At 40.8% G+C, this 22513-nt stretch overlaps 1 protein-coding gene across 1 annotated transcript in view; it reads right to left on the bottom strand.

Moving 5' to 3' along the window:
* Nucleotides 1-84: 84 nt before the first annotated feature.
* The window catches only part of LOC133648575 (cation-independent mannose-6-phosphate receptor-like), a 51318-nt gene continuing 28889 nt past the window's right edge, over nt 85-22513 (bottom strand). Inside the window, exons 36-51 of the mRNA XM_062044802.1 lie at nt 22055-22136; nt 21842-21975; nt 21619-21765; nt 16494-16652; nt 6230-6440; nt 6001-6153; nt 5660-5894; nt 5452-5588; nt 5173-5290; nt 4043-4189; nt 3794-3978; nt 2605-2791; nt 2390-2533; nt 2240-2309; nt 1888-2142; nt 85-1802 (exon numbers count right to left, since the gene is read on the bottom strand). Of these exons, the coding sequence (XP_061900786.1) occupies nt 1653-1802; nt 1888-2142; nt 2240-2309; nt 2390-2533; nt 2605-2791; nt 3794-3978; nt 4043-4189; nt 5173-5290; nt 5452-5588; nt 5660-5894; nt 6001-6153; nt 6230-6440; nt 16494-16652; nt 21619-21765; nt 21842-21975; nt 22055-22136 (2514 nt within the window). The 3' untranslated portion in view covers nt 85-1652. The remainder of the gene's footprint in view (nt 1803-1887; nt 2143-2239; nt 2310-2389; nt 2534-2604; nt 2792-3793; nt 3979-4042; nt 4190-5172; nt 5291-5451; nt 5589-5659; nt 5895-6000; nt 6154-6229; nt 6441-16493; nt 16653-21618; nt 21766-21841; nt 21976-22054; nt 22137-22513) is intronic.

Below are 22513 nucleotides of genomic sequence, written 5' to 3'. Positions count from 1 at the left end.
GTTATTAATGAAATCTAGCCTGCAGCCACCTTGCACAACACAAATAATCCACCAAAGTTTGGATCATTAAGTAATAATGATAGGTGTCATTTATCTGGTATTTATTCAAATAAAGCAACATTCTCTTACATTCAGATTCTTTTAAATAGCAAAAAATAAAACAGACAACAAAAGCAGAATGATGATCAACATCGTACACAATCCTTATTTTCTTGTGCTTTTCTCCACAACAACTTCCTGTTCTTTGACGCCACAACAATTGTACCGTGCACGTGAGCCCGCACTAAGACATTTGAGGCAACTAGAACTTTTGAAAATCCAGTACCAAAGACACGAACCCGTCTTCTACCAAGCGAGTGGAGAGTGTTAACTTTCACGATGCTCCGCATGCTGAATGACAACACGATCAAGAAGACAGAGGAGATGAAGAATGAAATAATGAGTGATAGAAATCTCCCTGATCCTGTGAGCATGAACACAGAAATATGCTTATTGTGTCTGCTACGTCAAATACTAAGATCCAATGCAAAGGTTTGACATAACACTTAAATTCTCCATATTCTGTTCTCAAGTGTCTCGTTTTAGCACATCAGAAAATTCTTAATAACAAATAGTGTTTGAAATTACTTAAAAAAATTACTTAAGACAATTAACAAATCACTCACTAATCAATGATTCTGTGTTTGACCAGCTGGGACTTGCTGCCCTTGGCATGCATTTGGTTGAGAAATGATTATTTTGGGAAAACAAAACAAAAAAACTTTCTTAGCTAAAATGTGTGACAGCGCAGTCCCAACGACGACGACTCCATGTGCAGAATATGGCTTCAGTGAGAAATGGGCGGGGCTAAATAACCACCGCCTTCACTCTAAAAAAAGGCTCAACCTTCCTCATTCGACATCCTTTGGCGGAGTCCGCTCACACACTTAAATAATCATAAAAACTCATGCGTGTGAAGTGATAAGCTATGTACAAAGTCCACAACAAGACAACAATCTATTCATGAAAAGGCCTCACGCTGGCTTTTCGGGGCAGAAATGACGTAAACATCACAAAAAGACCAACAGGCGTCTTCATTCCCTTTAGAAGCTGACCTCCTCACTGACCTGCATCGCCTACGTCCCACTCAGCTTGGAGATTCTTGTTTGATAGCCGTCATGACTCGTTTCACCACTGAGCCGCCTCGCCGAACAAGACATCTTAAAAGACCTAAGAGGCTGCTTGATAACAACTCTGCAAAGAGACGTGTACATTAGCTTGATATAAAGTGCTAAAGAAAATGGCACAGCTACAATCAATTCAATTTCAAAAAAGTATTCAACATGTTGAGAAACACTAGTGTTTTTGGGTTGTCCGGCGGATTCTCATCGGGCCTCTGAGGTCTTTTTGAGACAGCTGCGACGTGATGGCGGCGTCAGTGATGCAGCATGGATCATTGCGGAGAATCACGAGAGCCAAGAAGCGCTTTAAATAAATCAGCCGTCAATAAATAAGGTGCCAAAATGGCGATCTACACGGTAGAATCTGAGCAGGGTGCAGTCGGTCAAAATGAATCCCAAAACGAGAAGGAAAAGTGTCAGTTTGCCGAGGGTGTTGCTGTGGCGACATTCACTGAGAAAGAGTAGTCCTGATGGTGGGCAGGGGAGGACCCGTCACACCCTCAGGAGGTCCTCGTCACTGTCGTCGTCCTCCCGCCTCCCCTTGGCTACCGTGTTGCTACGAACAGATGACTGAGCTTTGCTGCTCTTCCTCTTCTTGTTGGGCTCGTCCAGGAGGCCCACCAGGTCCTCATCGCTCTCCTCCTGGCCAGGAAAAGACCAACAGGTGAGTTTTCTTCAAAATTTGAGAGGACCGTGCTGGGCTAGCATGCTGGACAACAACGCTCACCTTCAGGAAGACGCTGCGATAGGCGGACGATGACTTGACCACTCGCACGCCCGGGACGCTCAAGACCTCGTCCTCGCTGTCGTCTTCTTGCTCATCCAGTGAAAAGGAGCGCAGGCCGTCCGTGTTCACCGGTTTGGTCTTGATGTGACCGTTGCTATGGTTACTCCGTCCCCGGTGAGAGGACGTAGGTGGGGCCTCGAGTTCCTCCATCAGCCACTCCATCTCATCCTCCCCTGCATCTTCATCCATGTTGACCTGAGTAGCAAAACACCTTTTTTCACACCTTAACATACCCAATGTGGACTTTCAACTTGGATTCATGTCAATCACTCACAAGGATGGAATACAGTACCTTAGAATATTTATATGAGACTTCGTTTCCTCTCCTGCAGCATCCAGCAACTTTCTGAATCACCATCTCTCTGGAGACATAGAAGACAGGTAGGCAATTAAAAGAAGACAAACAACAGCACACACTTCATCACTTTATCAGCAGCCTCACCTTCTCTCCCTCTTGCGCAGCAGGAATGCCAGCAGACATACAATCAGCCCCGCCAGGAGGAGGCTCATCAGCACGCCCGCCACCTTGCTCCTCCTGGCAAGAGCTGGAACAATGTCGTCATCATCCGTACCTGCATCCACGGTCCTGCAACACAATCAAAGTTGAAAATGCTGTCTTAAGTGTAGCTGCTCTGTATGTTCCAGAAGTTCACTTACGTCAGGCCGCACACGGCATTAGTGTGCCACACAAAAAGATACTGGCATCCATCCGTCTCCAGCATGAACTCTGGGATACCCATTCCCGCTGAAGGGTTGCACTGGAACATGATGGTAGAATACACCATTTTGGTCGTCTCCCGCCCGCACGTTGACTCAGAAGGCACCATCACGTCCAGGTTTCCTCCTGGTGTCAACGATGCAGACGGTATGTTTGATTGACAGCAGAGAACCCCAACACAAACATGCTAAGCTACAGTTGAATGCTAACATTTAAGCCAGGGCTATTCATCTAGGGGCCAAATGCGGTCTGGAGAAAATACCATACTGGACCCTGAGTTCAGTTCAAAACTTGGGAGACAAACATTTTTCCAGCAAATTCCTAAAATACGAGCATGTTCCTGTTCCTAGAGGAACTTGGACCACTGTAAATACATTTGCAGATCCTTACATTGACATTTTAACCTTGCTAGCAAACATAAAACATTGGGGTCCAAACTTGTGATTTATATAACTAATGTATTTCTTAGGGCATCCCTTTAAGTCTTTTGGTACTTTAAAAAAAAAAAGTGATTAATGTAACTAAGGTATTGCTGTAGCTTGTTTACTTCAGATGCAGTTATTTGTCACTTCTTTAGTTCCTCAATGTTCCATTTTAGGTCCTTTCTTTTTCATCGTTTTGGCTATTAAACTGGTGGCCCTCAAGTTCAGTTAAAAAAACTTGTTAGAAATTCACATTTTTGCAGAAGGTCCTTTAAAAGAGCAGAGCACTCCTGTAACTTTGACAAAATAAATTGACTAAATCTAATGCCTTCTGTAGAGGATGCTGGTTCTGTACAATATACAAAAAAGGACTGATAATGAAGGGAGAAGTCCGGCCCCTCTGTCATTAGCTTTCTGGAATTGTGGCCCCCAAAACAATTCAGTTAAATATCCCTGATTTAAGCATTCTGAGCTAGTTTACAACTTTATGTAACTTTAACTCCATGAATTGATTTTAAAATGTGAGACTCTTTTTCTTACACTCTGTAATTATCTCCAAAATACATAATAATAAACTCCTTTTCACAAAGCTGATGAATGAAAGGATGATGGATTAACTTTCAGGAAGCAGAGTGTGACAAATTGTATAATCTATGCAGGAAAGTCTGAACCACTTGTTCAAGATGGGAGCAGGAATTATAAATACCTTTAATGTAATATTTGGCTTTGCTGGAGAAGCCAATTCTACGCCTGTATGTTCCGTTTAGTTTGACCTGGCAGATGTTGGCGCCAACACAGCTCGGTAGGGAGCTGTTGGTCAATCCAGACAACTGGATGTGGTAGATGTAGCGGTCACCATTGGACCGGATATCTCCAGATGCCTGGTGAGGGCTGAAGACACATATTTGCAGTGAAGATAAGGTACATAAGTTTGGTGCACAAACATGTGTACTACCTGAAGTAAAGCTCTCCCAGGCTGAGGATGGTGCCGGTATCAGGATTCTGTATGGTACCGTTCACCAATTCCACCTCACGCTGCTTGATTGCACACGCCCAGCGAGTCTCCCAGCCAATCACAAAGAGGCAGGACGCCTTGTTGACGCTGTACACAAACATGGCTATGTTCACACTGCAGTTTAGGATGTCCAATTCAGATTTTTTTGTCAAATCAGATCTTTTTATGTCGTTGGTCACATTTAAATAAAAAATGTCATGGCTAATGTGAACGCAAGCTGACCCGCATGCAGACATGAGATTATGAAGTCACACGTGCTGCAGTGTTTAAAGAGGTAAACATGGCTCCAATTCTTGTAGGTCCCAGTCCTAGCACATTTGTGGCAATTTCTAGGATTTTGTGCAATCAAAGTCAACATTTCCTGAACCGAATTATTGTGTGTAGAAGATTAGGAAGGGCAAGCATTTTGGCTCTCGCAGTTTGTGGGACATTTGCTTCAACGTCGGCTCTGAAGAGCGTGTGGGCGAGCAGTTGGAGACAGGAGTGGTGGAACATTGACGTGTTTTTGCGCATTTGTCAACTATTTTGCAACCGTCTATTTTTGGCAAAGAATTATATTACTTATCGCTATTTGATGACGTATTGGTCGGATGAGCGTGATCGGCGCGTTCAGAATGTAGTCGCATTGGATACATATTTGATTTACATCCACATACAAAAGAGGCTAAGGTTAGATTGGAGAAATTTGGAATAGCACTGTTCACATTGACATGAAAAAATCTGATATAGGTCGCATATTGACAAAAAAATCAGAATTGACCTGCAGTGTGAAAAAGGCTCACGTGCAGTCAGCATGAAGAAAATAAACAATAAATGTTTTTTTAATTTTTTTTAAAATCATGTGATATAACACAGTTTATGAAGAGACGTGAAGTGTTTTGTAATGCTTTATAATGGCGCCATAACGAGGCAAAGTTTAACTATACAGACAAACACTCTTCTGTCATTAACTGCAAGTTAAAGAATGCTGAATTGAAAGTAAATGAATCTTAGAAGTATATCTCTTGAAACATCACTGCGAGAAGTTGAAGTTAGATCCGGTCAAGGGAGAGTACTTGTGAGGCGTGTACCTCACAATAGCAGGGTGTCCCACTGTGGAGCCGCATGTCAGCTGGATCTCTGTCTTTGCTGCCACGCCGTTACCACACACGTCATCACCGGCTGAATAGCTGATGTAAATCTTTCCGTCTATATGAGAAGGAAGTTTACATGTTTATATGTTATACAAACATAGAGATCATTATGTAACAAAAGCGATGCCAACAGTGTTGTTAAACATGACTGTGGCGGAAACATATTGTAGCAAAAAGAGGTTACTTCTAAGGCATTATTGATGTATTGTTGCCCACCAGTGTAGCTCATCGTCTGAGTGTGGACGCGACCCAGCATCTGAGTCCTTCCTGCTGCGGTGCGACGACACACTGTGGCGTCCTCTGGACAATCTGTCAGTCCCCCGTGAATCCCCTGACACAGGTTGATGTAATATCTGTGTAAGCATGGAGATGGTGAGACAGTCACAAGAGAATGTCTTATTACCACCTAGACAAACAGACTTACGCTTCGCCTCGACGGCTGAACTTCCACGGCTCGGTGAGGGAGGACAGGGCTCGCAAGTCAAAGGTCTGATGCTGATTTACTAGCTTGCACTCCATCTTCCTGGGGGGGCACACAACACTGGTTTTCCACTGAAAAGTGGTTGAACAGCCTGCAGTTTCTGAGAGCAGCTGTGGGGAGCCGTGGCCTGCGGACGGGTCGCATCTAAACAATATGGATGACTGACGCTTGGCAGATGCTGCAGGAGAGGGAAACAAGTATACATTAGTAACATAAACGCAGTCCTTGTTTACATGTTTCTCAGAGAAAAATACATTTCCGGTTATTTCCAGCTAAAAGATCACCTGGCTGGCAGAAACCCCATTTCTTGTCCTCATCATAGTTGGCGGTGGTTGCGCACCACTTTCTGCCATCGGTCCTGTCGTCTGTGGTACATTCGGTGTACGACCGTTTCATGGATGTGAAGGGGAACACACACGCCTCACCCTCTTGTGTTACTAAAGCAAATGATAATTAGCATCCTTGTGGCAAAGTGCAGCATGTTACGATGCCACTTTAGTTGACAAGACGTACCGGGAGGACATGGATCGCCACCACCATATTGCATTAGAACAGCTTGCTGCTCGTGCCTAAAATCCATTGTCATAGCCTTGCTGATGCCGAATGATGATGCTGATTTGTTGGAGCTAGAGCCTGACACTCGGCAAACGGAGCTTCCTTTGCAAGCGGGCTCTGCCACTGAGCTGCACACGTTGATTAAGTAGCTGTTGGAGCCTAGTGGGACCTGTCAGAATACCATCAGTTAAAAAAAGATAAGATAAAAGATCTTAAAAGAATGGGTGTCCCGATCCGATATTGATATCGGTCCTACAGTCGTGGTCAAAAGTTTACATACACTTGTAAAGAACATAATGTCGTGGCTGTCTTGAGTTTCCAATAATTTCTACAACTCAAATTTTTTTGTGATACAGTGATTGGAGCACATATTTGTTAGTCACAAAAAACATTCATGAAGTTTGGTTCTTTTATAAATTTATTATAAGTCTACTGAAAATGTGACCAAATCTGCTGGGTCAAAAGTATACATACAGCAATGTTAATATTTGGTTACATGTCCCTTGGCAAGTTTCACTGCAATAAGGCGCTTTTGGTAGCCATCCACAAAATTCTGGCAAGCTTCTGGTTGAATTTTTGACCACTCCTCTTGACAAAATTGGTGCAGTTCAGCTAAATTTGTTGGTTTTCTGACACGAACTTGTTTCTTCAGCATTGTCCACACGTTTAAGTCAGAACTTTGGGAAGGCCATTCTAAAACCTTAATTCTAGCCTGATTTAGCCATTCCTTTACCACTTTTGAAGTGTGTTTGGGGTAATTGTCCTGTTGGAACACCCAACTGCGCCCAAGACCCAACCTGCAGGCTGATGATTTTAGGTTGTCCTGAAGAATTTGGAGGTAATCCTCCTTTTTCATTGTCCCATTTACTCTCTGTAAAGCACCAGTTCCATTTGCAGCAAAACAGGCCCAGAGCATAATACTACCACCACCATGCTTGACGGTAGGAATGGTGTTCCTGGGATTAAAGGCCTCAAGTTTTCTCCTCCAAACATATTGCTGGGTATTGTGGCCAAACAGCTAAATTTTTGTTTCATCTGACATCATATGGACAAAGATAAGACCTTTTGGAGGAAAGTTCTTTGGTCAGATGAAAAAAAAATTTAGCTGTTTGGCCACAAAACCAAGCATTATGTTTGGAGGAGAAAAGGTGAGGCCTTTAATCCCAGGAACACCATCCCTACAGTCAGTGGTAGAATTATGCTCTGGGCCTATTTTGCTGCCAATGGAACTGGTGCTTTACAGATAGTAAATAGGACAATGAAAAAGGAGGATTACCTCCAAATTCTTCAGGACAACATAAAATCATCAGCCCGGAGGTTGGGTCTTGGGCGCAGTTGGGTGTTCCAACAGAACAATGACCCCAAACACACATCAAAAGTGGTAAAGGAATGGCTAAATCAGGCTAGAATTAAGGTTTTTGAATGGCCTTCCCAAAGTCCTGACTTAAACCTGTGGACAATGCTGAAGAAACAAGTCCATGTCAAAAAACCAACACATTTAGCTGAACTGCACCAATTTTGTCAAGAGGAGTGGTCAAAAATTCAACCAGAAGCTTGTGGATGGCTACTAAAAGTGCCTTATTGCAGTGAAACTTGCCAAGGGACATGTAACCAAATATTAACATTGCTGTATGTATACTTTTGACCCAGCAGATTTGGTCACATTTTCAGTAGACCCATGATAAATTCATAAAAGAACCAAACTTCATGAATGTTTTTGTGACAAACAAGTATGTGCTCCAATCACTATCACAAAAAATAAGAGTTGTAGAAATTATTGGAAACTCATAACAGCCATGACATTATGGTTTTTACAAGTGTATGTAAACTTTTGACCACGACTATATATCATTAAAGAAAGAAGTTTATATCGGCTTGCATTTAAACTCTCCGATATAACCACTCCGATACAAGCAGTGTGTTTACTTGTGCAAAGCTGCACAGCCAGTTAACATCTAAATGTCCTCAAATAAGCACACAAGGTTGTTTTTTTTTTCTAGTATTTAAGTAAAATAATTTACAAAAGGTGAACATGGTAGGCTATATATAGTCTACTAGGAGCTAGCAGCTACTTTAGTGAAATCATTTACAAAAAGGGGCCATGGTAGGATATAGGGTACTAGGAGCTAGCAGGTACCACACAGTTAAGCGTGCAATAGCACACAAGTTAGACATACAGTATAGCAGAGGTCACCAACCTTTTCGAAACAAAGAGCTACTTCTTGGGTACTGATTAATGTGAAGGACTACCAGTTTGATACACACTTAAATAAATTGCCAGAAATAGCCAATTTGCTCAATTTACCTTTAACTCTATGTTATTAATAATTAATTATATTTATCTTTGTGGAAACACTGATCATCTTTATGATTTCTCACAATAAATATATATATAGAAACAGATAAATATCAATATGCAACACTTTATTTTTATATTTTCTCTAAGTGCACATTTTTCAAATTGAACATTTTCAAATGATCACTTTTAAGACAGTCTTGTGAAATCACAATATCCCATTTTAACTAGCTAGCCACTAACATTTTTGAACACATCATGAATTACTTTGCACCATGTTTGTACAAATAATAACTCATGTAAAATACAAAAGTCAACTCTCAAAATTTAAATAAATCATGTCACACTTTCAACTGGACACCAAATCTGTTATCTGTTTCTTTGTCAGTTAGTGAAGACCAAGTCTTTAAAATATTTTCTTGGATTTTTTAAATTTTTTTTAGTTTTGTCTCTCTTAGAATTAAAAATGTCGAGCAAAGCGAGACCAGCTTGCTAGTAAATAAATAACATTTAAAAAATATAGGCAGCTCACTGGTAAGTGCTTGTCAAGTGTTTTGCTTTTTTCACTGTGCTTATCCCACACTTGAAGGGATGTACCAATGCTGAATGTGGCTTCTGGATTTCACTCAAAAGACCAGACCGTAGTTACTTTTTTCCTTTTATTTTCCTTTAGTTTGCAACAGTTTTTCCAACGAAGAAACAGCTTCTTTTTTCTTCTTTAGTCTTTTTAGCAGTCTTTAGCAGTGTTAGTAGACTTTAGTTTATTTAGCTGTCATTAGCTGTCTTTATTAGCCTTTAGCTTCTTTAGTAGGTGAAAAACCTTTAAGGACAAAACACCACAAGATTAACATGCTGTAAAAAATCAATCAATTATCAATCCCATAATTTACAATTATTAGTTAGGCTATCAAACACTTAACAATTAAACAAGTGCAAGAAAATGGATTAATATTTTCCCTTTAAGTTAATTCAGATTTTAAATAAATTGTCTCAACTTAAATGCACCCAGATACATATAAAATACATTTAACACCAGAAACACAATAGATAAATGCAGCAGAAAACCCAATATGCAAATATATAAATACCTAACCAATTAACCACCTATTTTAGATACATATTTAAAATCCATATCCAATATAAATATATTATTTATTTAGCAGTGAAACACTCCGCTGTCTACTGGTAGAAAAATACCCCTTTTCTATGCCCTGACTAGCAGCCAATGATCCAACACAGTTAAATCCAACACTTTAAAGGCCTACTGAAATTATTTTTTTTTATTTAAACGGGAATAGCAGATCCATTCTATGTGTCATACTTGATCATTTCGCGATATTGCCATATTTTTGCTGAAAGGATTTAGTAGAGAAAATCGACGATAAAGTTCGCAACTTTTGCTCGCTGATAAAAAAAAGCCTTGCCTGTACCGGAAGTAGCGTGACGTCACAGGAGGTAATATTCCTTACAATTTTCCTTTGTTTACAATGGAGCGAGAGAGATTCGGAGCAACAAAGCGACGATTACCCCATTAATTTGAGCAAGGATGAAAGATTTGTGGATGAGGAACGTTAGAGTGAAGAACTAGAGGCAGTGCAGGACGTATCTTTTTTCGCTCTGACCGTAACTTAGGTACAAGCTGGCTCATTGGATTCCACACTCTCTCCTTTTTCTATTGTGGATCACGGATTTGTATTTTAAACCACCTCGGATACTATATCCTCTTGAAAATGAGAGTCGAGCACGCAAAATGGACATTCACAGTGACTTTTATCTCCACGACAATACATCGGTGACACACTTAGCTACTGAGCTAACGTGATAGCATCGTTCTCAAATGCAGATAGAAACAAAATACATAAATCCCTGACTGGAAGGATAGACAGAAGATCAACAATACTATTAAACCATGTACATGTAACTACACGGTTAAAAATTCTCAGCCTGGTAAAGCTTAACAATGCTGTTGCTAACGACGCTAAGGCTAACTTAGCAACTTAGCAACCGGACCTCACAGAGCTACGATAAAAACATTAGCGCTCCACCTATGCCAGCCAGCCCTCGTCTGCTCATCAACAGCCGTGCTCACCTGCGTTCCAGCGATTGACGGCGCGACGAAGGACTTCATCCGTGGGTTTGGCGGCTAGCATCGGCTAGGCGTCTGCTATCCAAGTAAGTAGTCCTTGTTGTGTTGCTACAGCCAGCCGCTAATACACCGATCCCACCTACAACGTTCTTCTTTGCAGCCTTCATTGTTCATTAAACAAATTGCAAAAGATTCACCAACACAGATGTCCAGAATACTGTGGAATTATGAAATGAAAACAGAGCTTGTTGTATAGGATTCTCCGGGCTCCAAATACTTCCCTTGCCCTCGTAACGTCACACGCATACGTCAGCATAATAAAACGTTTTTAACCGGAAGTGTGGCGGGAAATTTAAAATTGGACTTTATAAGTTAACCCGGCCGTCTTGGCATGTGTTGCAATGTTAAGATTTCATCATTGATATATAAACTATCAGACTGCATGGTCGGTAGTAGTGGGTTTCAGTAGGCCTTTAAGTTGAGCGACTTCACCCTCCTGATGAAGCAAACTGCTCCAACATTTATCAAACTAAGCAAAGAATCACAACACTTCCTTACTAAACAACAGTTACACAAAACACTGTGTGTATTTAGCCTCCAGACTAAGCACGCTACATGCACACAACTTCCCCATCTCACCTGCACAACAGGTGCGCCACACCCACTAAGAGAAATAAAGTGCAATCTTACCGGCTGTCCGTTCAGCTTTTGGTTTTGGTACACTTTTGGCACAACTCTGTGTTATCTGTAATGAACCAAACCTTTCTCCACTCTGCGCTGGCGTCTTTTGTACTCCTTGATTTGACACAGCTGTCTAATTACCGGGCTCGCGCACCAGCAGACGAGACGGGAGCGCGCCGCGTTATACCTGCGCGTGAACGTAAACTGATAATAATGCCGAATTATATACATTTCCTGGGGTTGCCTAGGTGAATAGGGATGTGGATGTGCTCTAAAATAAAATATAATTTTATTAAGTGGGATTTGGCTGGTTGCTAAGCAGCCGCAGTTACGCGCTCGCGCATCAGCTGACGAGACAGCTGTTCGCCGCTACCGTGCTGCTATTTGAGCTATTTTTAGAACAGGCCAGCGGGCTACTCATCTGGTCCTTATGGGCTACCTGGTGCACGCGGGCACCGCGTTGGTGACCCCTGCAGTATAGTATATAGTAAGTGTCCTTAATTGAACAATATTGCAGTCTAAAACAATACTTTTGTCAATATAAACAAGTATTAAACAATTATACTTGCATACTACTTACACATACAAAGTCTCCAAAGCAGAAGTTTATGAGAAAGTATCCAATAACAAACGTGTTCGCATGATGTGTTATAGGATTAATTTATTGTATTGCATTATTGTGTCCACTTCATGTCACAAGAAAAATAATTACCACTCCTCTTCAACTTAAAAGGGAATTGCACTTTTTAATTAATTCATTCATCATCCACAATCCTTATGTGAGACATGAACACATATGTTTTTCTCTTTTGTACGCATTCTAAATTGTAAATAAATGCTCGCAAGAGTCAGCTAACAATGGAGGTAGGGTTGTCCCAATACCAATATTTTGGTACCGGTACCAAAATGTATATCGATACTTTTAAAAATAAAGGGAACTACAAAAAATGTCAATATTGGCTTTATTTTAACAGAAAATCTTACAAAACAATAAACATATGTTTCCTACTGCACTCAAAGAGCAATTTTAGAAGGTAAAAATGTAAATTAAAGGGCATTAAACACATTCGGCTTTTCTTGTTGCACTCAAAGAACAATTTACAATTTTCCATATTACATATAGTCTGCCATAATCACGGATTAGGTTAGAATATAATAAAAAGCTTGATTGACATTACATTAAATGCTTCATGATTTATGGTTGCCACTCCTGGTCTGTGCTTTTAGAAAAATACAATTGTTAGTAAGTACTAAAAACAAAACTATGGATAAATGTACACAGATAAGCCATGTAACAGGTAAAACACACATTTGCTAAAGATAAAACACAAATTGTAGCAATTTGTTACAGTCATTTTACTTGCATTAGTTGACGTTAGATGGGTCTTAACTGCGCTAATATTTGGCATCAATCCAAGCAGCTGTGTGCGTGCATCTACATATCTACATGTGCACTACAGAGGAGCTGGTTAATTTATGAGAGAAGTGTATGTGTTTTTAAGAGAATGGCAACGTGTTGGCTGAGTGACTTCAGTGAGTGAGTGGGCGAGTAAAGAGAGAGAGAGGTAGCGCTGCACTACGCAGTAGAAGAATGAACTGGTCTGGTTGTGTCCTGCAAAACTAATAATAAAGCAGATTGTTACAAATCAGCGGCATTATTACCTGTCACTATTTAAACTCCTTGTGCAGATCTGAATGCTTATTATTTAAATGTTTACCTAAGTTTGAAGCAAATGTGTTAGGTAATACTAATCCCCACATTTGGCGAGGCGTGTTTTAAAGAATACTTGAAGCGCGGCATTTCCTTGTTTAAAGCGTCACCTTTATCATTGTTTTTGAAGCCCAAATACCTCCATATTGCGAATCACGCACCCTCTTTATTAACCAGTAGAATTGTCGGGTTTACATTCTTCCTCTCCAAGATGTTATTGCTTGTACCGTATGCACATTGTGTGTGCGTTTTGACACACTCAACATCATGCACCTCGGCTCTCTCGTCACCGTCGTAGATGAAAGAACAGTACCGGTACTTTCCAAAGGCAGTATAGTACCGACTTCAATCAATTAGTATCGCGGTACTTTATTAGTACCGGTATAGCGTACAACCCTTAATGGAGGTAATGGGATTCGCTCTATTCCACCTATAAAGCACTCTAAAAAACATCTGAAAAACTCTGTCAATGTTTTATATACACCACGTAAGTATATATGTAATGTAGCAATAAGCACATTCATAATAACATGTAATATTTACGTCTTTTGCTCATTTTAAGCATACACTGGCGCATTAATATCACAGACGCATCACAGTGTTTGCTATTTTCTTCAACAAAAACAACAACTACTACTAATCATGGCAGACTTCATGTGAGGCAACGACTACTTTGGGACACATGATGATGCAGAACATTATTTTTTTGAGCCTGAATATAAGGAGAATGAACTAAAGTTTTAGAAGCTGAGCGATAAGCAGATCCAGGAAGTAGAACTATTGCTAAGTGCTAAACAAGAAATATAAACTACAAACATAATCACTTACTGTACAACGTCTGTTCTCACTGGGATGCAGACTGATTGGATGCTTATATCCGTTTGATGAAAAATTGATCATAACCCTCACTCATTTAGAAGACGAAAAAAAAAGGTGGGCGTAAACTTTGGTCTTTTTGTGTATTTCTATTGATCCCGGCGTCTAAATTGAATGTCAAAGCTGACCAACTTCTTGGTCTTTGGCCATAACCTTCTACTATACAGGCATGATATATAATCTAGAATTAACTTTTACCAACTCAAGAGGCGATCCAGCAGCTCACCGGCTCAGTATGTCAATAGCTGCATAAGCTAGTTACGGTACTTCTCTCTGATCATGGTGCCGCTAAAAGTAGTTCCTCAGCACTTGTAATAACAATATTATTAATACTTGGTTAATATTCAGGTCACGGCATGTAAATGGAGAATTGTTGGCAGTTCTTGGATTTTTTTTTTAGAAGGCTTTATGGGTGCAAAAGTGTTATCCGAGAAGCTTCATTTTTAGCCACGTCGTACTGGCCGTGTTTTACAAATTAGAATGCATTTTTAAAAAGAAGAAAGACATGTGTTCTTGTCTTACGTAAGGATTGTGAAAGATAAGCAAAAAAAGGTGCAGTTCCCCTTATTAAAGAAAACATAAGTCTATTCCAGACAGTTAAATAATACATAGGCTAGTGTTTTTCATTACAGTTGTTCTCTTTTAAGTAATTTCACTTGATCAATCCTTTTCTAACTACATAATCATTAAAGTATGCATTGTTAGTGCTGATATCAGAGTAATAATGGTATGGGCCAAGGCTTAAAGGCCTACTGAAACCCACTACTACCGACCACGCAGTCTGATAGTTTATATATCAATGATGAAATCTTAACATTATAACACATGCCAATACGGCCGGGTTAACTTATAAAGTGACATTTTAAATTTGCCGCTAAACTTCCGGTTCGAAACGCCTCTGAGGATGACGTATGCGCGTGACGTAGCCCGGCGAACACGGGTATGCCTTCCACATTGAAGCCAATACGAAAAAGCTCTGTTTTAATTTCATAATTCCACAGTATTCTGGACATCTGTGTTTGTGAATCTGTTGCAATCATGTTCATTGCATTATGGAGAAGGAAGCTGAGCAAGCAAAGAAGAAAGTTGTCGGTGCGAAATGGACGTATTTTTCGAACGTAGTCAGCAACAACAGTACACAGCCGGCGCTTCTTTGTTTACATTCCCGAAAGATGCAGTCAAGATGGAAGAACTCGGATAACAGAGACTCTAACCAGGAGGACTTTTGACTTCGATACACAGACGCCTGTAGAGAACTGGGACAACACAGACTCTTACCAGGATTACTTTGATTTGGATGACAAAGACGCAGACGTGCTACTGTGAGTATGCAGCTTTGGCTTCTAAACATTTGATCGCTTGACCGTATGTGCGCAACTTTTTTTTGCGTATGTACGTAACTTTTTTAAAATATATAAGCTTTGTGAACCTTGGGTTAGGTGAACGGTCTTTTGGGCTGAGTGATTGTGTGTGTTGATCAGGTGTTTGAATTGTATTGGCGTGTTCTATGGAGCTAGGAGCTAGCATAGGAGCTAGGAGCTAGCATAACAAACACGCAGGTGTTTTTATGCAGGATTAATTTGTGGCATATTAAATATAAGCCTGGTTGTGTTGTGGCTAATAGAGTATATATATGTCTTGTGTTTATTTACTGTTGTAGTCATTCCCAGCTGAATATCAGGTACCGTGAGTATGCAGCCTTGGCTGCTAAACATTTGATAGCTTGACCGTATGTGCGCGTCACGTACGTAACTTTTTAAAAATATATAAGCTTTATGAACCTTGGGTTAGGTGAACGGTCTTTTGGGCTGAGTGATTGTGTGTGTTGATCAGGTGTTTGAATTGTATTGGCGTGTTCTATGGAGCTAGGAGCTAGCAGAGGAGCTAGGAGCTAGCGTAACAAACACGCAGGTGTTTTTATGCAGGATTAATTTGTGGCATATTAAATATAAGCCTGGTTGTGTTGTGGCTAATAGAGTATATATATGTCTTGTGTTTATTTACTGTCGTAGTCATTCCCAGCTGAATATCAGGTCACCCCCGGCTCTCACAGCATCTTCCCTATCTGAATAGCTTCAACTCCCCACTAGTCCTTCACTTGCACTTTACTCATCCACAAATCTTTCATCCTCGCTCAAATTAATGGGGAAATTGTCGCTTTCTCGGTCCGAATCTCTCTCACTTCATGCGGCCATCATTGTAAACAATAGGGAACTTTGCGTATATATTCAACTGACTACGTCACGCTACTTCCGGTAGGGGCAAGCCTTTTTTTTATCAGATACCAAAAGTTGCAATCTTTATCGTCGTTGTTCTATACTAAATCCTTTCAGCAAAAATATGGCAATATCGCGAAATGATCAAGTATGACACATAGAATAGATCTGCTATCCCCGTTTGAATAAAAAAAATTCATTTCAGTAGGCCTTTAAGGGTCCAATATCAGTATTGTATCGGAAGTTGCATTAGGACATACCTATTTAAAAAGCCAAATAAAATGCCAGAGTGAAAATAAAAACAGACAAGAAGGGGGAAGTCAAAAACTTATGGTTGTAAAGAATTTTGTGCTTACCTGCACTTCACCTGTGAGTGATGACAGGTCAAAGGTGAACTGCAGCTGAGAGTCGGTGAGCTGGCATCCGCTGGAGTGGGTGGCATCAGAGCAGACGACAGGCGTCGCCCATTCAAAAATGTACACGCAACCCTGCAACTTGAGCATGCGAGGGGAGCCCTAAAGAGAGAGGAAGAAAAAGATAGAGGCAATGCATGCGCCGGATTAGGAAATTAAGAGTAGCTTGAGTTGCAGTAGAGCAGGGTTTTTTTTAACAACAAAACAGAAAAAAGGAGCAAAAATAGAAAAAAATGACCAAAAAGACAATGTAATGAGAAAAAGTTGTAGTAATTAATACCACTAATCTTATATTATGGTAACACTAATAATAATATGCAATGTCACCTAGAACACAAAGTTGACATGCAGATAATATTTTCTTCATATACGTATGTTCGCATATTACTAAGGGCATCTGTGGTGATAAAGATCAGAGGCCCAATAGTGCTCGCTTCTAAAACAATAACGACTAACAAAGCACATACTTTGGTTAAGATACAGATTATCTGGTAAGAGAAATGTAATCCACATTCTTTTGAAGAACACAATGTCTAGGGCAACTCTAGCTAATATCAAACACTCAGTACTCAATGTCAAATCTTTGAGTAATATATAATTTCAATTAATAATTGTATTTCCTTTGACAATCTTGATGTTATGTTTTTTAATGAGACATGGCTCCACAAAAACACAGCAAACGGAGTTCTTATTGAAACTATCCCACCTCACTTTAACAAAGTGTTTGAGACACGACAAAACCAGAGGGTGGGGGTGTTTGTGCCATATTCAGGGAAAATATCCGTACCATCAAAATGTAATTTGTTTTTTTTTCATCATTTGAGTATGTGTCATTAAAAATGGAGATAAAACGATCATCCATTCTTTATATCACTATCTACAAACCACCATATAATTCAAATTCATTTATTGATGATCTTATGGAATTAAACTGCTTTTGACGGTTTGATCATAACAGGAGACTTAAATGTGCATTCGAATGTAGCCAATGACAGGCCTGCTAAAGAACTCAGTGATGTCCTTGAAATGTTCGGTCTAACTCACACGTAACAGAGCCAACCCACACCACAGGCCACACTCTTGATCTGATCATAGTAAGGGTCTTGCTATTTCAAACGTGAATGTTATCGATGCTGCTTTATCAGATCATTTCTGTGTTTTCTTCGACTTGTCTGTTAGACCCAAACCAGCAGTTGGGTCTGCAGTTGTTAGGGGAATACTCATAAATGACAGCATACAGACAAAGTTTGTGGAAATTATCAGGTTTGAAAACACCCTGTATGCTAATGTTGATGATCTCTTGAACTTATATACATTAAGCTTTCTGTCTTGCCTTTGGTGAGGGCGTCGCATTTTTCTCCGCTCCCTCCTTCCCTGCTTGCTTTCTTCGTTTTGTCTTGTCTGAACTTTTTTGAAGCCTCTTTCTTTGCGCTGTCCTCAAATCTAAACATCAACCATGGATATGATCAGCTGGACTCTCAACGCAATTGACAAAGTCTTTTTGACAAGGAAAAGAGGTTCGGGGGAGCCTGGCTGCCCTGGCGGAACCATTGCTGCGGGGTACGTGAGAGACTCCTGGGATAAATGGAGAATCATGTGCCTCTCAGTACTTTCCATCGAAGACGTGGAAGACATCTACCTATTTGGAACCGTGATCGCGGGGCACCTGCTGATTGGGCTGGACATTGCTCTGGTGTATTGTCAAATTCGGAAGACGAAGGCAGCCACTCAAGGAGCCCAACGGCTGTTCGTCGCTATGGAAGGATTGGGCCGGGCTGTGGGAACACAGACTGTGGCGATTTCTGAACTGAATCGCAAAATGGATCACATCATGGAGAAGTTTGCTGAGAAGGAGAATTGAATTGGAGAGAAACCAGCATGGACACAGAGCAGGCAAGTCATTGTTTTGACTGCTCGAAGAAAACAACATCCTTATCTATGATTTGACTCCCTCGAATGGCCTTGACGCTATCAGGAACAGGCTGTTCTGAAAAACACCCCCGAGGACACCTCAACGATGGACGCTTTTGACCTTCCTTTTTCTCAACAATACCTGGTGTCGAACTTTGAGATCGGCCCCAGTCTACAAAAACATTTCAACATCACACCCAAGTTAATTGGGCATACATGCACGCTCCCGCCCCTCCCTCAACCAACGCCTTCACCACTGCTTAATTCCTGGGGTTATGGATGGCTAGTAGTGCTTTATAGCAGCAGGCCGGTCTCCAGTGCCCCAAATCCCCCCCCCTCTGTTGCGAGTTGTTGTGATTATATGTAACATGTTTATGTGTGCTATGCTATGTGAGGTTTTTTCCCTTGGACTCAGTCTGGACCCCCTCCCGAGGGTCCAGCCTTAGACTGAATTTTTTTACTCTTCCCCCCTTTCCCAATATCACCTTTTTCCCACCTTTTTTAAGGAGCGCCGTAAGTGGCTGATCTGTTAGCGGTCCCGTCTTGTCCCTCTGTAACGTATGTCTGCTCTTAGTGGGACTGTGCCGAAAATGAAATTTCAGTTCTTATGTGTCTTGTACATGTTAAAGAATGGACAATAATAAAGCATCTTGAATCTTGAATCTTGTTGTAAATGTTTTGGACACCATTGCTCCCGTCAAGGTTACAATGGTTAAAAGTTGTCCAAAGGCGTCATGGAGAAATGAAGACTCAGTTTGGGCACAAAAAGGGGAATGTCGCAGTGCTGAACGGAAATGGCGCAAATCAAAGCTCCAAACTCATTATGAGATTTACAAAAAAATGCTGAATGTGTTCAACCAGACTTTGCGTAAAATAAGGGAAATATATTTTTCTGAAACATCACAACAGTAAACAGATTAATAACAAACCCTTCAATTTCACTTCTCAAAATAAATTATTTCTACATCAAAGTGCAATGAGTTTGCAATATTCTTTCATGATAAAGTTCAAAGCATTAAACATTCAATTATTCCTGGAAAATAAATAGCTACTGTGCAGCCAGCTAGTCAACTAGAGCTGGCACGTTTCACTCCTGTTACTGACAAAACAGTTGAAGAAATGATCCACAGTCTGAGGCCATCAACATGCTGCCTTTTACCCACTAGATTTCAAAAGTCTGTGCTGAGCAGTTTGTTACCACAATTCCCTAATCTTGTTAACATCTCACTGCAGTCCTTAAAAACTGCTGTCATTAAGCCACTCTTAAAGAAGAGTAGTCTTGATGCCACCGTATTGAATAAATATCGGCCCTTATAAAACCGGCCATTTTTTGGCAAAGTCTTAGAAAAAGTCGTGTACCAACAGCTAAGTGACTTTCTCCTGTTTAACAATGTGTTTGATACTTTTCAATGCAGCTTTAGGCCCCACCACAACACTGAAACAGCGCTGATCAAGATGACAAATGATATCTGCCTGAACACGGACGTAGGAAAAGTCTCAGTCTTGGCTCTGCTGGATCTGAGCGCTGCCTTTGACACAGTTGAACATACCATCTTAATACAGAGATTAGAAAACCGGGTGGGAATATATCCTGCTCTTAACTGGTACAAATCATATCTCAATCACAGGACATACTTTGTTGAAATTGGCAATTGTTGTCTCTGACCATAGGCTCCAGCACCTACCACGACCCCGAAAGGGACAAGTGGTAGAAAATGGATGGATGGATGGATGTCTTCTGACCAAATGGCTATGACCCGTGGGGTTCCTCAGGGCTCTATTTAGGGATTCCTATTGTTCAACTTGTAAGTGCTGCCACTAAGTCAGCTGATACGCAGCTTCAATGTGTCCTACTACAACTATGCATATGACATTGGGGGCGGTATAGCTCGGTTGGTAGAGTGGCCGTGCCATCAACCTGAGGGTTGCAGGTTCGATTCCCGCTTCCGCCATCCTAGTCACTGCCGTTGTGTCCTTGGGCAAGACACTTTACCCACCTGCTCTCAGTGCCACCCACACTGGTTTAAATGTAACTTAGATATTGGGTTTTCACTATGTAAAGCGCTTTGAGTCACTAGAGAAAAGCGCTATATAAATATAATTCACTTCACTTCACACTCAGCTTTACGTGTCACTAACGGCAGGTGAACGTCGGCCTGTTGATTCACTTTGTCACTGCATCGAACGGATCAGTGTGTGGCTGCATAACAATTTACTTCAGCTAAACTCAGACAAAACCAAAAACATTGTCTTTGGCCCATAGAAGCAAAGATAAACTATTATTACTGACCTTAAAACCCTCTCACTGAAACCTGATAATCAGATTAGAATTCTAGGGGTAATAATCGACTCAGACTTGAATTTTAACAGCCACATTAGGTCAATAACAGCAGCTTTTTACCACCAAAAACATTACCAAAATCAGAGGAATAATGTCTAAATCAGACTTAAAGACTAATCCATGCTTTTTTCTTCAACAGGTAAGACTACTGTAATGGCCTTCTCATTTGGCTCTCTAAACAAGCTGTAAAGCAGCTGCAGTACATCCAAAATACTGATGCTTGAGTCCTGACTAGAACCAGGAAATATGACGATATTATTTCAGTGCTTAGGTCACTCCATCGGCTTCCTGTTCCTCAGAGAATAGACTTAAAAACTGCTCTCCTTGTGCAAAAGTACATCTGACATGTTAGAGCCATAAGAACCTTCTCGAGCTCTGAGAACGGCAGGGAGTGGTCTCCTGCTGGTGCCTAAAGTCAGGACCAAACATGGTGAAACTGCAGTTCAGTTTTATGCACCTAAAGTTTGGAATAGTCTACCTGAAGTTGTGAGACAAGCCTGAAAACATTTTTATTTAATTGTGCATATGACAACTGAAAGTATTTTATCTACAGATTAATTTAAAAAATGATCGTTTTTATGATGATTGTGTTTTCTGATTTTAATTTGAATAATGATTTGAGATTTTTATGTTTGCCTTTTTTAAATTTTCCGCAAATCACTTTTAATTGCCTTGTGTACGATTTGTGCTCTATAAATAAACTTGCCTTGCCTTGCCATATCTACATTAGTTTGTTTTAGATTGCTTGCAAACTTACAAATTCCAAAATGTCATGAATAATCTTTGCTTTTTTAGTAGAGAAAATAGTGCACTGACCAGCTCCACTCCCCTCTGGCAGGTGAAAATAATGGTGGAGGTGTAGTTCTCTGCTGGGTCCAATGCACACTTGGTGGAGCTGAAGTAGGTGATGGACACGCCGCCTGTTGTGCTGATCTGAGGGCCACTCGTAGTCCGTCCAATGTCCTTTTATTTCAAAACAGCAATTCCAGCAAAGCTTAGAATCCTGACAATCTTTAACATCTCTAAATGTTTGACTCACAATTGGGGGCCCTTTGTCTGGATCCATACAGACAGCGGCACCGGGAGGGCAGATGACCCCTGGGATGGGGTTAAGAGGTTGACATATGTTGATGTAAAAGTCTGGAGAATCATCGTTTTGGTCCACCTCATCATCTAAACATAGCAGAGACAAAAAGATGTGCGGTTACAGTAAATATGGACAACATCAAGGTGGTTGACAGTCTTCTCTGACCTGTGGCAGTGTAGTACCCATTGACATGGATCAGAGGTGTTAGGTCAATAATGGCAGAGCCGTTCTGAACCGAACAAGTTACCTGGGAGGAAGACAAAGTGGTAATGAAGGTCAGAAAATAATCAGCCACCAACAATTTCGCTACAATGTGGAACATTTACATGTTATATGTTCATTAATGTGCATTGTCCCATGTGAAAGTGTTAGGTGGGTGAATTATATTTATATAGCACTTTTTCCTCTATTGACTCAAGCGCTTTACATTAAGAAATCCATTATCTATTTTTAAGCTACATTTATGCCAGTGTCAGTGGCACAGGGACCAAGGTGGGTGAGGTGTGCTGCCCAAGGACACAACAGACATGACTGGAATGGTGGAAGCTGAATTCGAACCAGGAACCCTCGAGTTTCGGGCCGGCTGCTCTACTATCTGAGCCACGCTGCCCAAACAAATAACAT

The sequence above is a fragment of the Entelurus aequoreus genome, linkage group LG04 (assembly GCF_033978785.1).
Source record: "Entelurus aequoreus isolate RoL-2023_Sb linkage group LG04, RoL_Eaeq_v1.1, whole genome shotgun sequence".
NCBI classification, from domain to species: domain Eukaryota; kingdom Metazoa; phylum Chordata; class Actinopteri; order Syngnathiformes; family Syngnathidae; genus Entelurus; species Entelurus aequoreus.
This window is presented reverse-complemented; position numbering and strand designations above follow the sequence as displayed.